The sequence below is a fragment of the Pithys albifrons genome, chromosome 5, assembly GCF_047495875.1.
Source record: "Pithys albifrons albifrons isolate INPA30051 chromosome 5, PitAlb_v1, whole genome shotgun sequence".
Classification (NCBI taxonomy): domain Eukaryota; kingdom Metazoa; phylum Chordata; class Aves; order Passeriformes; family Thamnophilidae; genus Pithys; species Pithys albifrons.
The window spans coordinates 31071957-31090423 of record NC_092462.1 but is presented as its reverse complement, the minus strand read 5'-3'; the positions used below and the strand labels follow the sequence as shown (position 1 = coordinate 31090423).

General features: G+C 36.8%; 1 protein-coding gene across 1 annotated transcript in view; it reads left to right on the top strand.

The window, feature by feature from the left end:
• DCHS2 (dachsous cadherin-related 2) overlaps nt 1-18467 on the top strand; it is a 121641-nt gene that overhangs the window by 91648 nt on the left and 11526 nt on the right. Inside the window, exons 11-16 of the mRNA XM_071557099.1 lie at nt 2266-2400; nt 2648-2857; nt 4104-4961; nt 11631-11741; nt 14446-14657; nt 16124-16275. Coding sequence (XP_071413200.1) covers nt 2266-2400; nt 2648-2857; nt 4104-4961; nt 11631-11741; nt 14446-14657; nt 16124-16275 — 1678 coding nt within the window. The remainder of the gene's footprint in view (nt 1-2265; nt 2401-2647; nt 2858-4103; nt 4962-11630; nt 11742-14445; nt 14658-16123; nt 16276-18467) is intronic.

The following is an 18467-nucleotide window of genomic DNA, read 5'->3' as shown; positions in this document are numbered from 1 at the left end:
TTGATGTTCATAATGTAAGAAAATTTGATTTATAAACAAGTCATATAAATATAATGCTGCTCACTTTTCTTACATTTTTCGAACACAGTTTTTGAATGATGACTACTCTCAAGGTGGTGTTTTTTTTTTTTTTTTTACATTATACTTTTTACTTTATGTGCTCTTTAAATTGCACTTCACATCCCAGTAATATTTGCAGTCCTCAGTAGAGGATTTTCTTCCATCACATTTCTTGTGTTTCCTTCATATGTTCCCTGACTGACCACTGGGAGGAATCATTAACAATATCAGCCATCATCAACCTTTTGTTTTATTTTTTTTTCTACTTCAGTTTATGTGAAGGGAAGAGGGTCTTTTTGGGGGGAAGTCACAATTAACATTTTTGTTTGGAATGGTATTCTTTTCCATGAATATCCAGGAAGCATCTTGTTCAGCTCCTGTATGCACATTACATGACCTGCACTTACTGCATCTCTGTTGCCTCACTCCACACCCCCCTGCTCCCTCAGCTGACATCTAACAGCTCAACACCAGTAAATGCAAGTGTAAAAGACACATGTAATACAGCTAAATGTTGAAAAAATATGCATGGGAAAGCAAAGATACCAGCAGCATATTTAAGATAGGTCAGGGATTTGTCTTGAGGCAAGTCTCAGCAGAAGCTCTAAATAAACTGAACTAGCATTTGGCAAGGCTTGCTTTTAAGCTGATGTGCACCTCTGTGGTTCAATAGTTATGTCTGAAGCCTTAGAAGAAAAATCTCAAAAGGTTCATAGAGACCACTGACTTAGAGTTATGAAATAGGACTTACTGCCATTCACTAGACATTATTATGAAGTTCTGTAAGGATGAGACTTGAGTCTAGATTTGGGCCAGGGAAGACATTTATTTCCATTGTTTCTTCATCAGTGCTGGCACTAGACATAGCCACAGTATAATGCCATGGCTCCTGCTGCTTCCCATAAGCTATGGGAGTGGAGAGACTACCCATGCTATCCCAGAGGAATGGGGAAAGGTTCTGAAGCTTTTTCCTGGCTGCAGCACAGGCACCATGCCTCCCCCCTCCACCAACTGACCAGCCAGTGGCAAGAAAGGGGTTCATCTCATCTTCCAGCTTGTGATATGCAGCGCGTTTATTTCCCATTTCGGTTTGCAATTTCAGCCCCTAAAATGTGGCTAATGCTACTGAATAATTAAGCAATGTGTTGGATTGATTGCAAACATACTAACTGCTGTGCTGTGCTACGCAAATGCGTAAAGTCATCACGCTTCCCTCTTGAGCAGGGTGTGCAGCTTTTTCCTAACGCTACTTATACACTCCTTCTAGCAGCTGGATGTGGGAAAGAAGGCAGTAAATGCTCGGTAGATAAATGTAATTAACATGTTACATATCTGTGTCTTTTAAGGGTTAAAAGTTTTAATTTCAACACTGTGTGAATATTCTATTTGGATGGTACCTATATGTGTATATACATATACTGTGTATTGTACGAATATGTCCCTCCCTTGACATAGTTTAGGTGCAAATGAATCTTAATCACATTTCAGTAGCCTTGTCAAAGCTATTCAAAGGCAAACAAAGGAAGTCATGGATGTTAAAATCTGTGGGCTGTTTCTTCTCTCACACCAGTATTTCTCCGTCAAATCCAATGCAGGTTGTCCTGTGCCTGACTGCAGCAGATGAGAACAGGCAGGTAGTGTTTGTCTTTGAATAGCAGTTTCATATGCCTAGGAGGGCTGTAGTTTTCCAGGTGACCAACTGTCCCTACCCTACTAAAGGACTGATTGTTGGTTGGACAAAACACAGAATGATTGAATGAAACTTAGAAAAATTTTCAAAAATATAGAAGAGCACAATAGCACAAGCCCTTGGAGTATAATACAGGATTAAACCTATTAAAGGCAATAATATAAGGGTGATGGAGATGACATTATACTTTCCTCAGCAAAGTGTTGAAACTAGAAGAAATATGACAGAAGTTACTTTATAACCATAATAGGTGGTTATAACCATAAGAGTGTGGTGTGGAGTCACATATCTTCTTCACTTCAGGCATGCAGCTGAAGGAAAGGGTTTTAAAAGCCTGTGCACTTTTAGCCTATTTGCTGGAGAAAAATCCCTGTACTGTATACAAATGGTAGGTCTCATCAGGAACTGTATGGAATTCCCGTTCAGCAAAACTTGGAGGGAGAAGAGACAAATCTGTAGACCTGAATCTTAGGAGAGGAGCTGTGTTTTACTGAGACTTCCATTCTGTTTTAAAGGACTGAATTCCTTGCTTTGGTATGAAATTTTGCCAGGAATCGGTTATGAGAAATTCAAGATGAACTCTAGCAGTGGAGAACTTGTCACAGCTGCATCACTGGACAGGGAAACCCAGGAGGTTTTCAGTATTAAAGGTAACATTGGGAAATATCTATGAATACCTCCACAGTGGGAAGTGACAATGGGCGTGGTGTTACTATATCAGCATTACGTTTTTTCATGCCTTCTGCATTAGATGCAAGTGATAAGATTTTCTGGTACAAAAGAGTATGTGCTTTTTGCATAGCACAAAGAACTCTCCCACTCTGATATTATTAAGGCACATCTGTTGTGGCCCCCACAACCACTGAATAAAGTTTGCTTTCTTTTTATTGATCACAGTTTTGGTTCAAGACAGTGGAACCCCATCGCTGTCAAGCACAGTGACCGTGATCTGCACAGTGCTGGATGAAAATGATCACTCTCCCATGTTCCTTTTTCCCACTTCTGAAATCTATATACCTGAGAACCAACAGCCTTCTGTTGTTTACATTAGCCAGGCTGTAGATATGGATGCTGGAAACAACGGAGCTCTGAGATACAAAATAGTTGGTAAGTTACACTCCACCATTTTTGTTATTATAAATCAGGGAGTATATAAACAGCAGTATCCAAATTTTGGTCTAGTCTTGACTTTACCAGCCCTCCCTAGCTCTCATCTTGTCTGCATGCTTCTTTTATGTGGAAAAGAAAAAAGATTTTCACCCTTTTGTTAGCATTAGTAAGCACTTCCCAGGCATGCTTTCATGTTGCTATCTGGATTTGAAATAGTACAGGAGAGAAAAACAACAAAATTACAAATGCTGGAAGGAAGAATTAATCTTGAAAGCATAATTTTGTCCTTTCTGTTATAGCTGTGTAAGTCCAAATGTAAATATATAAAAATATATATACTTTTGAAAATAAGTGCAAGAACTAATTGAATTTTATTTATTTAATGATATTTATTTAATTTTATTTTATGAGAGCTTCTTTCAGCCAAGATTAGTAATGTCATACTTAGCTTTCATCTTGCCAAACTCTCCCTGTGTCCGCTATGCCAATGTAAGCTCTACAGCTGTTCAAAGCCTCCTATAATATCTTTTCACAAATACAAGTTTGCTATGCTTACTTTGGTTTGTGGCTCTTAGCAATAGCTCAAATGTAGGCAGAGAGCTACTGTGGTAACAACACATTTTTCTTTGAAGAACTTGTATGAATTCCTCTGTTTTCTTGGTTTTAATTTCATGACCTTCTATGATATTTAATTTAATTACATTTGGTTTTTTTAAACGTTATAAAAAGTATGTATACCACTCACTAATACTAAAAATGCTGACTTTTCAGTTGACTGATTCATATTTATCTCCTCCCAAATCAAGACCTCGGACAACTATTCAATTCTGAGAGACAGGTTTGTAGAAGAGAACAAGGAGCAATTAATTACAATTGTCAGCAATGCTTTATAGATTTCTGGAATTTGTAACTAAGGTTGGGAAGAGGTCACTTCATGCAGCAGCATTGATGCAAGAGCTTTTATAAGGTGGGCTGGTTTGGGGAAAAAGACATGCATCTGGTCAAATAGCCACTCTGTAAATTGATATGACATTCTGCATTTGCTGTCATTGCCACCCACTGATTTAAATGAAATACAGGTTTTAATTTGTATAAGGCAAATAAAATACATGAAAGGCACATGAGCACACCAGCTGTAGGAGCAATGTTATCTTGTTATTGCAATTTACATAGTGCATTGACAAGGGGTTCCTTTTTTAAAAAGTAATTGTTTGTGATCATTTTATTTTTTTGTGTTTCAAAGGTGGAAATGTTGGAGAATACTTCACGCTAAATAACACTTCAGGCAAACTGCTGGTAACACGTAGCTTAGACAGAGAAGACATCAGCAATTTCACTCTTGTGATTGAGTGTCATGACCTAGGCAGTCCCTCGAGAAGCTCCACTGCACAACTCTATGTAACAGTACTGGATGAAAATGACCACAGCCCCTTGTTTGCAAAGACCCAGTATCAAATCTCTGTGACAGAAGACCTAGAGGAAGGCTCAGTCATCCTGGACCTGTATGCTGCTGATGAAGACAATGGCCTGAATGGTGAAGTTATGTACTCCCTCATTGACAACACCTTTGGAGCATTTGCCATCAATAGTGTAACAGGATCTATAGTTACTACAAAAGCACTGGACCGAGAGATCAAGTCCCAGTATACATTTAGGGTTGTAGCAAGTGACTGTAGCACCCATTTGCCAAGGAGCACCACTGTCAGTGTTCTAGTGCACATTGATGATGTCAATGACAATGATCCAGTTTTTTTTCAGAATCCTATCAGGGCCTTTGTGCCTGCTGAAATGCATGTGAATGAGACAGTAGCCACTGTGAGAGCAGAGGATGAGGATCTGGGATCAAATGGAGCTATTGTTTTTAATTTGATGATAGCAGAAACTGTATTTCAGATTGATGTGAAGACAGGTGACATCATTCTTCGGGAGCCCTTGTCTTCCAAGGACTTTGGTACCCAGCTGCTAGTGACAGCTTCAGATCAAGGTGTCTCACCTCGAACAGCCACAGCTATGGTCATTGTCTTTACAGAAGAACAAGAGGAGGAGATTTCATTCAGCCACAGCCCATATGAAGCAAGCGTGCCTGAGAACAGTGCAGCAGGTGGGCATGAAATCCCTGTTCTTGTGGTTGCCAATCTCCCCTCCTTTTGGAATAGTAATTGCAATGTATAGTATAGGGCAGCTTTTCCTTTCTGTGCAGCAGCAGGGGAAAGTTTGTGTGAACATATCAAATACCCATCTTCTGTTTTCTGGTTCAGCATGAAAAAGAAGGTATGGAGGCATTGTCTGGCTCTTAAGTTTGCTGCCCTTGTACAACAGTGATGTTCACGATAAAGAGAAAGCTCCCTTTTCATAGGTGGTGTGTTTCTATCCCTCAGCTAGGGAAGCCCTGAGTATCAGTGGGTTCATTCTTTTAGCAAAATGATTTTCGTGGTGGGTGGGCAACATTTACTTGTTTCACTGGCCAATGGACACAAGCTCACATAAGGTGAGTGTTGGGAACCAGTTTCAATGGTTCAATGTCATTTCTTATTTTGGCAATACCCTTCACAAACTGTAGTAGCTTTCAGAAATATGCTAAAACCTTACTGATGTTTTGGACTTGACAGAAGAAGAAGAAAGGGAGGTAAGGTGAGGGGAGGGGTAGAGGAATTCCGAGGCTATTGGACATTGTCACTCAAGGCAGGCTTGTACAGTGCCTCTCTAGATACAGCCTGCACTATGGGATGCTGTCTATAGAAAAACCAGCTTCAGTCACAAGGTTCTTACAGGTTTCTTTGAGTTTGTTCCGTGTAATGATGAGAATTACTGCTCTACTTTTGATTGTTCAAATAAAAGTAGTAGTTATCCCTCTAGCCAATTAGGTATGGTAAGTATCTTCTGCTTCAGGGACTGGTTTCATCTTAATGAGAGGCAGAAAGGAGTGCCTTTCACATTTTTCTGTCCACAAATCTCACTATACAATTGGCCAGATGTGTTTAGAGATCTGACTTGCACTATATTCCCTATTCAAACACCTTATGAGGTTCACCTTGAATAAGTCATTAGTCCTCTCTGTTCTTTATAGTTTAACTTTCACTCAGTAAAATGGAAGTGGTACGTCTTTGTATCTTAAGGGTATTGTGAGACTAGTGACTTCTTAGATCTTGAGTAACAGCCAATATATTGGATTAGGAATCAGTAAATAAATGTGTTAATGATTTTGGAAAAACAATCAAACTTCTTGGATGATTGCAAACAGAATAGAGAATGAAGGGTGAAGATGGCTGTTGCAGTAATTACTGTTGTGGTTATTCAGCCATTCCTTCCTCTGCCTTTTTTGTGACTACAAGCTGAATTTTCAGTAGTGTATTTTAAAATAAAGATAATACTGTGAAGTCTTACTGATGTTTCAATTAACAGATTGAAAATAGACAATAAAGTGATTTTTTTTTTAAATTAAGTAACTTTATTTTTAACCATAGAGGACGTATTTTGGTTTCAGGGTATTTTTAAAAAGTTGTGATGTGTGATTAATAAAACAGCCAAACTAGAGCATCCTTCTATCTCTCACTATCTTTCTAAAAACATGGAGTTTTGGCAAAAGTGAAAGGTTTCCAATGGGAAAGAGTGGAATGTACAGCAGCCTGGTGGTTAGAGCACTCTCCTGAAATATGAAATGTGTACCTTCAGGTGGGGAAGCATTTATTTCCATTTCACTCCTACTGAGCACTCTTGAATATAGAAACAGTAAAATAAGTTGTTCTTCAGTGTTCTTTGATTATTTTTTTTAAATCAGTGCTTTGTTTTCTTATTCTACCACAAATAAAGGAAAATAAAAATCCCTGAACATGTCTTTCCTGGCACTTAACATTTCCTTTTTATTCCATGAATTTGAAGCATATTTACAATTAGTTTTGGGCACCCTGAAATCAACTTTTTCCTGTGCATGTGAGTCACAGATATGCCAGGCCTCCAAGCCTGGCTTACTAGGATCAGCACTGTACAGTTATTAATTTGTGTGACTTCTTTGCAAAGGAGAGTCCGACCTGAGGAAATTGCTCCTTCCAGAACACACAGTCTGGATGTCACAGCACTGTGTGTTAATCTCATGTTTTCTATCTTTTTGCTGATATTCCCTTTGGGAGTCAGTTGTGATACACAGGGTCCTCCATCCCAAGTGACCAGAAAGCAAAGAAACCAGGATGTTTCCAGAGGCAACCTCTGGGCTCTCAGTTTTGTCTCTCCCTTGCTGCAGCAGACTCGACTTTTCAGAAAGTGTCCTGAGAACCTGTTTGTCAGCCTTCCCAGGGGAGCAAGGTCAAGGCCCTGGGCCTTCAATCTTTTCACGAGAGAGGCATTAATCTCATATTAACATTTCTTTCTATTTCAAAAAAATAAAAAATGAGGGAAGATAGATTTTGTTAGGTTTAATGAAAGAAAAAAAGAGCAGGGCTTTATGGCAATAGGAAAACTACTCTGATCCTAGATTTTCCTAAGAGTAGATATGTTCTGGGTCAGACTAGAAAATCCAGCCTGAAATTACAGAAACGCCCCGAGGAACTGTGATATCAGAATGCCATAGTGTTCTCCTATTCCATGTATAGAAAATATAATTACGATTCAATTAAAGTTGTTTTGATGAAAGGAAATTTTACAAAGCTTCAGGGTAAACAGGAGGGTTTGACCACAAAATGTTAGTTTGTGTTTAATAATAAGTCTATTTGCTAAGAAGATCAAATTCATTTAGAATATGAGAGATTTTATCAAAAACTAATACTGTTTTGTCTCTGTTTATAGTATTTTCTTATTTATATAAGCATACATAAATATCAAATATTTTACATTTCAGTAGGGAAAAAGGCATGATTATAATTAAAATTCTCATAGAAGTTAGCTTATAGGATATACATGATCCTGGGACCTTTGCAAATGTGAATGGTACCAGTGTATTCAGTCCAGGCGAGATTTACATTACATACTGATTATTTGTAGAACTGGTATTAATAAATGTGGCTTTTCCTCCAAGTTTTATTTCTACCTTAACTGATAGAGGGGAAAAATGCTAAGTTTGTTTTAAAAAGAATAAAAAATCTGTATAATATAAACCACAAAAACTAAAGCCAAGGGTCCTCTTAGTTTTAATGTAGTCTAATCCTGTGAATTGAGTGAGTGCCTCTGGAACTGGTCCTTGTGGTCAGATTTTCTTTGTTTGGCCTGCAAGTTTAATGATCTTCAGAAACCCCATTTTTGTGGGTTTTGTTTAATATTGAATATTTAATGCCTTTAAATGTTATAAACTGCATTACAACAGGCACTTAGATGCTAGTCAATAAATAATAAGTCACCAGGCTCTTCAGAGGGTAAGAAACCTTTATATTATTCACCAAACTTTCAGTAGAATGATTGTTTCCATAACAATTCCTTGGTGAAAGATTCACCAGTAAAAGAGTTTGACTCCTCTATTTTTTTTTCCTAATAGATATAAAATATGTGGGCTCTTATTCTGTAAGTCACAAAATCACAGCATGGGTCAGGCTGGAAGGGACTACATCTGGTCCAACCTCCCTACTCAGGGAGGGCCATCCTAGAGCATATTGCACAGGATTGAGGCCAGATGGTTCTTGAGCCACCTCTGTGCTCAGTTAGCTCTTCCTTTCATAGCAACTAAGAGGTCTCAAGAAATAGCAGCAAGGATGAACTGGGCTTAGATGGCAAAGGAAGGGAAATGGACCACTGTAATGAGTACTGAAGAGAAAAGAAAAACAATGATACAGTGATTGAGTAGCTCAATGCAGTGCCAATGTTAGGACATACATGTGTGTGTATATATAAACATTTATAAACATATATGTATATAAACATGTATATGTGTCTGTGTGTATATGTATGTGTGCACATGCGCACACACATAACGCATATATCTCTTAACACAGAATACAGGAAATGTTTTGGAGCTGATTTGGCCAGATAGGCAAATGCTGACCATGTTGCTATTTTTCAGTCCACAAACATAAAGTAAAGGTTGGGGTGTAGGCTGTATAAAATGTTGGAGTTACTTCCAGATGCAATCAGACTGTCTGTGATTAAGCACAAAACCTCCCTAAATATAAACATTTTATATCATGCTTCACATCTTTTAATATTCTTAACTAATTCAGAAGTCAATTGCATAGCATTTGAAGCCAACCTCTCTGCTTCCTGCTTTGATCCTGATCTCCCTCCTTCTTTGCTCTGGGTTCAGTGCTGATCTCATCCTCGATGTCTTTTGTGAGCAGAATGCTGTTTCTCTTATTGTTCTCCATGTTAAGGACTAAATAATGTGACCTCCTCTTGAAGCAACGTTTGAATCTGCGAGTTTCAATGGGCACTGTCTTTTGCTGTTTATCTGTATAGGGCCTCAGAGTTTAGTCGTATTTTTTTGATAATGAACTGTAAAAATTCACAGTTTGGAGGAATCATTTTCTAGGAAAGGTATTAGATACAGAAGAGATTTGTCCTCTGCCAGAAAGAAGCTATAAATAATTTTATCTGCATGAAAAATTTGAAGTTTAAAGGATTAAGATTGGAGGACCCAGAACAACAATTTATTAACCTAACTTCTGAAAAATAAGGATTCAAGTAGAAATGCTGCTGCTTCCTTTATTTCTGGTAGTTTTTTCTTCTTAAACATACAAGCAAACAAACAAAAGGACTGCAGATAGCATTAAAAGATAAAATTGTGATACTCTTCAGACCTTGCATTTCTCTCTTATCTTTACCTGTGCTCTGAGTGATGTGAATGATTGCCCTCACAGCTTTCTGTAGCAAATCAAAGTCACTTGGCAATGAAAATTCAACTTAGAGCCCTATACAGCACTGAGGAGTAGGAGATGGTTTACGCAGGTTCCTCCAAGCTGGGGCGTGAGAGAGCGGTCTGCTCACTCAGAGATTCTGATGGCAAAAACATTTTATTGCACAGTCACAAGGCTTTTATAGGATTCTGAGGGGAAGGTACTGAAACTTGGACTGAATTGGGTAAGGGCTCAGGGGAAGAGGGTGACTTGGGTACTTAGCTAGCCAATAGGGAAACGGAAGGATCAAACCCAATAGGAACCAAGGGATTGGAGATAGACTGGATGAGGTAACCAATGGGACAGAGGCAGAAACCGATAGCAGGGGCAGACATGGCGCCAGCATTTGCACTGGCAACTCGAGGCAGAGGCAATCCCAAAACAGGGCCACCCTAGCCTGGACCCGCCAGGTGTAGCCGCAGTGGTGGCAGCACGAGGGCGGCACAGCCTCGACTGGGGAGACCCCACAATGCCTCATGGCAGGCAATGCCGCTGGGGGAATACACCATGGCAGGGGGGAGGTGACCATAAAACCTTTTAAACTAGACCCTGTACAGTAAAAGGCATAACTTTCAAACTTCCACAACCAAAGTCTTTCATATATGCAGTTGGTATGGTCTGAGCTGCTTCCAGCACTGTCCTCCATGTGAATCTGTTCTAGAACTTGTTCTTTCCATGTTTCATAGTCCGGGTTGTTTTCTACAGAGCCGCTTATTTTAGTTCCTAAAAAAATCCCACACAGCATTCATATCACTCTTTACCTATTGAAAAAATAGATTTTCTGGAACTTTTCTAGTAAATATCTTACATGTATATTGAAGAGTACAGAAAATTACATCTGTCAAAATTGGTGTATTTTTGCTTTTGACAATAAAAAATTCTGTTTTTTATAAGGTAATACATAACAATGCTAAAATAAAAATATATCAGGTAGTTCAAAGAGCAATGTTTCCTCTCATGTTTTATACTGAAGTCTTTTCCTCTGACATCCAGGACACGGTGTGAACAGCATGCCCTTTGTAATGCAATAAAATAATTGTCTCCAACGCTGTTTGGAAGGGTTCAGGTGGCCTCATTCCATCACAACTTCATTGAATCAATTACAATTAAATTAAGTAATTAAAGCCATTAAAATCAGATGCTTTATATGCTAAACAATTTCGTAACTCTCTTGAAAAGAGTAATTATTTGGAAATCTTGATAATGCTTTTTAACTTGTACTTTTGTTAAATTTGATGATTCTGAGTGGAATAATTTATTCAATTCCACATTCTCCCTCTAATCCTATTTCAAACAGGATTTTTATTTCATGTCTCTTGCATTCTATATTAAGTTACTGCTCTTTTCATGGAATTTGGATTCTCTGTGAATTGACATGTAACTATGTACATAGTTTCATCTTTTCATTCTCTTTGTCAAAGGATAGCCACTTAAAATTCTGAAGAATATTTCATTGACAGTATTGTTTGAAAACACAAATTGAATTCTGGTAAATGGAGAAAAAATAAACTCTTCCTGGTCATTCATGGATAACATAATGCACAGCAAAAGAAATTTAAAAAGAGCACTATTTTACTTAAAAGCATTCACAAAACAGTGAGATTTAAATGACCAAAGACAGCATAATCTGAATGAAAGGAATATGTATGAATTCAGTAAGAGAGGATTCCATTGGTTTGCAATGAGAAAAAGTTAAAATTGATAATTTTATTTAGGCAGGTGAGGAAGTTATCAGATGCATAGTTTACTGGGCAAGGCAGGATAGACAGTATCTTCTCTATGAATTTGTAATACAGTGAAAATCATGGAGAAATTATTTTTACTTTCTACTATTTTATTTCATGAGTAAACATCTAATCTAGTACGTAGCTGTGCATCTGCTATTAATACCAGTAATATAAAATTAGAATAAAACCTTCTATTGTGGGCATAATGAAAATGTCTTATTGCTTCCATAGGTACATCACTTCTAAAAGTAAAAGCTTATGAACACAAATTTACAAGAGAAGATATAAACTACAGTATCTTCAATGACAAGGAGAGCATATTCTCCATACACCCCACTACAGGTACATTTTTATAATTTTTTTCCCAAATGTCTGTGTGTAGTTTAGAGCATTAGCAACTTCCTATGGGAAGAATGAGAGCTGGTTACCTTAACAGTACTCCTTACTAGTTCAGGTAATTCTCCTGTTACAATGAACAGATCATTAGTAAATCCAGACATGTGGGGAGACCTGCAATGTTGTAAACTTTATGTAAAAAGAAATTGAACACCAATATACCTGTTTAAAACACTCAGTTCTAATTAACTGTTGATCACCAGGTACTGGGACTTGATAAACTGCTGCTTTGTGATCCGAGATTCCCTCTTATTTCTCATCATAAAGTTGCTTGAAAACTCAATAAACAAAATCCTTTAAAACGGTTCTAATGTAGGAGCATTAGCCCCTTGTTGACCTTAATGCTCTCTGTTTCAGGCAAACCTTGACATGATGAAAAGTAGGTTGTTTATTTTTGGAGATTGTATTTGTGTTCTGCAGCAGGCCTGCTTTCACCTGCTCTTCAGTTAGGAATTTCAGGTGCAGGAGAGCAGCACGTTCCCCATGAGCATTTACAATATTCTCCTCTAAGGTACATGAGAGCATAGCTACTCTGTTACCTCTCAGCTCCTAAACTGGAGTTTGCCTTCGAATAGCTGTAGTCTTTCTTTCTGGGATGGCATAGACACTGTAAGGAGTCTCTGGAGGTTTTAATCTCTGATTATCATGATGCCTCCAGGCATCAAGTGTCATACCACTGTAAAGCTATCATGGTTGATGCTGATGGACAACTAATAATATTTTGTTTTGTTTTGAGAGGGCACTTCAGGTGCATAGTCTTGATTTTCAAGTCCTTTTTATTTCACTGAAATAAAGCTAGAGAGATTAGTCTTAGAGAACATCTTAGACCCAGACAAGTTTATCCCCAAGAAAGTGAATCTTCTCCAATATCACCTCCAAAAAAAAGAATAAAATAGGATTTTCCTCTTTTTTCTCTCAAGCTAGACTGAAAAATTGTTCCATGATACTTTGAAGAGTCTCATAAGCATTCTCTTCACAAACAGGAGTGGAATTTCTACAGCAGTGAATGTGTCACAAGTCTTCTTTTGAGACATTTGAGCCATTGTGGTTTCTTCTGTTTCCTTTCCTCTGAAATTGTTCTTCTGTTTCTTAGAAAACATCAGCTGAAGTGTAGCCTTTAGGAATTTCTGAGCACAGCTCTTACATCAGCAACATTTTGACACCAGTAATTCTCTACCCATTGCTTCTACAACAAAAGCGTTTTGAACTGTATCAATGCCCTTTCTATGTTATGTATTCTGAACAGCCTCAGGTGTGCTCTATTTGTCTTTTCAAGCACAGATGTGAATTAACTAGATGTTAAAGAAGACTTTCAACCATTATAGAGGGATTTATTATACTGTGGAATCATAGCAAGTATAGTAGGACATGACTCAAAGACAGGAACTAGTCTGTCCTCTGACGCAAAAGGGGAATCAATTGTGCCAAAATCTGACAAATTCGTACTGTTCTTAAAAACCATCAGGGAAAGTGATTCTGCAAACCCTCCTCGATAGTCTGAACAAGTCTTGACAGTTGGAAAATTTTTTGAATGTTTGCTGAAATCTTTTAAATTCATTACTTCTTAATCTAGTAACATTAGACATAAGACAAAGGGAAACCACCCTTTATGTATATATTTGAAGACTGTTACCATGTTTCTTCTTTGTGTGCACTTCTCTGTACTAAGCAGCTCTGGTTCTTTCACATGTTCCTGCTAGGTGGTGTACCTCAAACTTGATTATTTGTTCCACTCCTCACTACAGTCATTCAGTTTGCTCTCTGTCGTCTAGAAGTGTATTCTTTTTGCTTCTGTCTGTTTTGCTTTTGCTGTATATCGAATGTGATAATTTTAAAGTATTGTTCTGAAGAGAGGCCATCTGCCAGCTTTGAAATCCCTGTGTTCAAGAAGCAAATCCGTAAATAGTTAAACTTTGATACTTATCTTAGAAAACAAAAATAAAAAACGCTTTCACTTTTCCCAGTTTGGGATATAGATATTCACAGTATCATTGCTGAAAAGCCATGCAAAACTAAATTTGAATTCTAATGAAATTATTATGCAAATTAACTATATGTAATGCTTAGATGTAGTGGAGAATTATATTACCTAGAACACTGAAACAATGACTATGGATTTCCAAGAACATTCACGTTTAATGTGGAGATGTCTAGTTGTGCTTATATTCTCAATAATTTTCATTGATTATGTTTGGTAGAATAACAGTTGGGGTGAAAGGGCTCACTGCATCAGAGACTCGGTGTTTTAACTGTGTGTCAGTCAGATACAGAAATCGATACAGCTGTTGCCTTATGTGGACATCGGTGGGGAGCTGGATGTAGCCATTTTCAGATGAGGGACAAGAGTCTCTTCTGCACAGCTGTCTCCCTGTTATGTGAGCACATAGCCACTTTCTTTCTATCACTTTACTAGTAAATTGGCTTTGTTTAGGAAATTGCCAACATGGTGGTGATTGGTGAAAACTTATCTGTGCATGTGGGGGCTGATATTGTGTGGAAGGACAGATTGGAGAGCTTGCTGGAATTCTGTCATATATTCAGTGGAGGTGACCATATATGGATAGGAATTTCATAAATACATTTGTGCGCGTTTTTTCCTGAATACATGTAACATATTGGGGTTTTTTTGTTTTTTCTTTTAATAAACCAGGTATAATCACAGTAAAAGAGCCAAAATTTCTTGATTATGAAGTTAAGTGTAAAATGCATCTTACAGTTTTGGCCCAAAATAGCTTGCATTCAGCACTCTGTGGAGTGACAGTTTTGATTCAAGATGTCAATGACAATGTACCTAAATTTCAGCAAAGCTATTACAAAGCATCAGTGTGGGAAGGGCAGAGTCCTAAAACAGACATCATACAGGTAAGTGGAAGTATATTTTCCCAAGCCCAATGCTGTAGTTATAAAGAAGTTTTTCTGATCTGTTTATGACCACAATCCTGCTTATTCTGTTCCAGACTACTATCTTTAAAAACTAAGAATAGGGTTCTTGGTGTTGCTACTACTTTGCTTGGATACCTAAAATTTCGATTTTTTTTTTCTAGATGTCATTTCAGATCTTTTATTCAGGTTTGTTAAACTGAAAAAGAATGCTGTATCTTCTTAATAGTTGTGTAGCTGGACTTTAAATTCTCTTTTTAAAAAAATTCTGTCTTCAAGCAGTTGAAAAACACCATTGAAGTCTGTGGTTCTTATTACAATGGAGACTGGGTCTTGTAGTAGTGCATCTACTGAAAGGGCTATAGCAATAAAAAGAATACTTTCTACTCATCAGATTAGTAGAGTCAAACTCAAGTGTTCAATTTAAAATCTGATGCCTAAAGAGCAGCTTGTCTTAATTTAAATGTGCAAACACTTCTTCCTCTGAATGGATCCATTCTCCCAAAGTGTTTCCATCTGGCCATGTTAGAGTGAAAAAATACATCAGTTGGACTAGAAGAACACATAATTTCCTCAGTACATGTTCTTGCATTGTAAGTCAGGTCACAGTGAGGGTCATGTTAGGTACTAAAGATATTCCTTCTCTAGAGAATACATAAATGGAAAGCTTACAAATGCCTCCAGGGCAAAGTGATTAGAAACTGATGGACCTGGTATTTTGAGAAACACATGTCCAGGAATGGAGAAAAATCAAAAGGCAGTCAAGCCAGATGTGTAATCAAACTTTTATGACAGAATACATTCTATTATGTTTCCTTTATTCAATCTGACTTGTTGCCTCTGCTATGGTTTGGATTCTGTACTCATTATAGTGCTTGTTCAGCAACCAGAAAAATAAAAAGATGACTCTTCAAAGAGTCAGAGGAGTCTTTGAGAAACTTGTTCATTGCTGATGAATGTTACTTATTTTGTTGGTTTTATAGATTGCCTCTGCCCTTTTTACATTTTCTGATTTGTATTTTTAAAAGGTAATTAATGAACTATTTCATGAAAGCTTTGAAACCTTAATAGTTTAATTATTTTATCCTTTGTCTGTTTGTATAGCAGCAATACTCTAAGGTCAGTCCTGTACCACTAAGAAAGTGCATATATGTATTAAATAGGGACAGCATTCCAATAATAACCTAATAGTAAAATGAATATATTCACCCCAGACATTTTCTGTACCTTAATTTCAAATTACTCATTCTTGAGCAGCCCATTGAAGTTCGTGAGTAGATTTTGTGACCTTACGTGACACTTATGTTGGGGACAAAGATGATGATTTATTTAAATCTGTGCAGTTGAAAGGAAAGTAATCAGAAATATCTGAATGTAGTAAAAGGTTTTTCTTCCTGAAATCATATTCTGCCATTTTTAAATTAAGCCTCAGTTTTGCTCACAAACAGGTATTTGCAACTGATCTTGACAGTGGGCTGAATGGAGAGATTGAATACTCAATTTTATCTGGTAATGAAAATGCAACATTTCTAATTGATTCAGCACGAGGAATTCTAGCAACTAATACAGGCCTAGATCATGAAAACGCTTCATCTTACAGGTTTGTGTGCAAGGTTCTAATAAAAATGTATTCTTCTTTGTTCCCTCTGAGAATGCTCATATTACATATTTCATAGTTTCCCATTGATATCCATTACCCACAGAACCTGGGTGCAAGCTAGACAGCATTGAGAACAGCACTGAAGCTGCCTATTTGTACTATGGATTCTTGTATACTTATCAAATTTAGAGAAAGAAATACATTTTTTTTAATCAATGGCAATGCTTAGTGATATAGTGAGTCCGAAGATTCACTACGGGAACAATGACAGTTCCTGGATTTTAGTTTATGAAGGATTGTACAGCCATTCCACCTCTGGAAATATTCTTCATAAATATGTAAAGACAGAGAAAACACTCAAATCATCCAAGAAACAGGGATATGTTCTGGTTTTAAATTAGAATATATTTCAAATTGTTGTCTTTATAATCTGATAAAGATGCTTTTGTAAACTGTTTCCATCTATAAGCTTTCTTGTACTGTTGTTTTCCTGTTTTCCAAGAAACTGTGAATAAATATGGTCAAGTGGACATGACAATTTTTCTTTACAGGTCATGACATAATTGGAATTAGAAAGCAAATGAATCATGCCTTGAAGACAAAATATGAGTATGCAGATTCATTAATAATCCCTTTTTAAGTATTGCAGTCTCCACAAAAAGATTTCACTGTATGTGTCAATAGAAATTATCTTTTTTTTCCCATATGGTTTGACATCAGTTAAAATATTTGCAAGTTTTCCTGTCCTCTGGGACCTAAAAGTTTTAAACATCCAATAAGAATTCTTATTAACAACTTGTAGAAAATGACATCTGGAAGATTGACAGAGTATATGGGGTATCTTTTAATATCAGTGTGATTTGTTAATAATATTCTAAAAAACTACTTTGTTTTAACTTAATATACAGGACATTTAATTTGGAGTTTATTTTTCAATTTTTCACTGAATCAAAAGCATCAGTTCTGATTTTTAGTCAATTAAATAGTACAATACATTTTATTTGTAACTAGGTACTTTAAAAAAACCACCTGAATAAATCCTTCAGAGGAAGGATGTTTACTGTTGGTGAAGTGTTCAACATGTGAGCATAATTCTCTTATCTGTCTTTAACTGGGAGCCTGATTTATTTCAGCATTTGTTGGAATTCTAGCCTTTCAAATTGACAGTGTGCTTGATGAATCTGAAGCTTCATATTCCTTTTCTTTATAAGAAGTTAATAATCTGTACATTTTTAGGTGAAAACTGAATAGCAAAAGAAGCTTTCAAAACTGTTTTCCTGTTTGATTTCAAAATGCTGTCATTGATTCTTTCAAATTTGCAGAGTTGTTTATTTATCTAAAGTGAACATTTTCATCCCCAGAAGTTCTAAGTCCCTTATAATAGGACTTATAATGCAAGTGTTGACAGAATTTTAATGCCTTGGCTAAGATGTTTTTATGAGAAGTTTTTTTCCTGAAATCTTAGAAAGTGATTATTTTTAGTAAAATATTTCCATATGTATACCTTAACAATATTCATTTTAGAAAAAATGCACTTTCTATATGGAATTATGCATGGTCCCTGATTGAATACTGGTCTGCAATTCAAGTTATGTGTTCTGTCAGCTTCAGAAACCACAAGGACACCCAGAGCAGAGCTGGTGTGGTTCAGGAAAGGAAGTGCTACAAGCCACAGCTTGAGTTACAGCCTTGGTATTCCATGTTGTCATCTGAACATTTAGGAAATAACATCTATTTGACACTTAAACAGAAACTGTAACTTAGAAGAAAGAGGGAGAAATAAAACATTCAGAAGATCTTCAGGGAGACTCAGAGAATATGGAGCAACATATAAACAGTCATAAAACATTGAATTGAGATGCCCTGCTTTAGTTTGTATATCCCTTTGCATAGCTTTATGTTTCTTTTTTTTTTTTTGTCTTATTCTTTTTGGTTTTTAGAGCACTAGTTGAGTTAGATTTAATTCTGAATTTCCTTCTGGATAAATTTAATATTCCAAATAATCTTTGCATTTTTGGGTTTTTTTTTTTGTTCAGAGGCTGGTTCCCACAGAGAGTAAACATCCTTTTATCCATATTTATCAGGTTGCTACTTACCATTTTCTTTGCTACATTGTTTGTGGAATTCAAAAGGCTGTTTACAGAATACTACCCATCCTTATGCCCGTGTAAAATGAAAGTGTATGGGCCAAC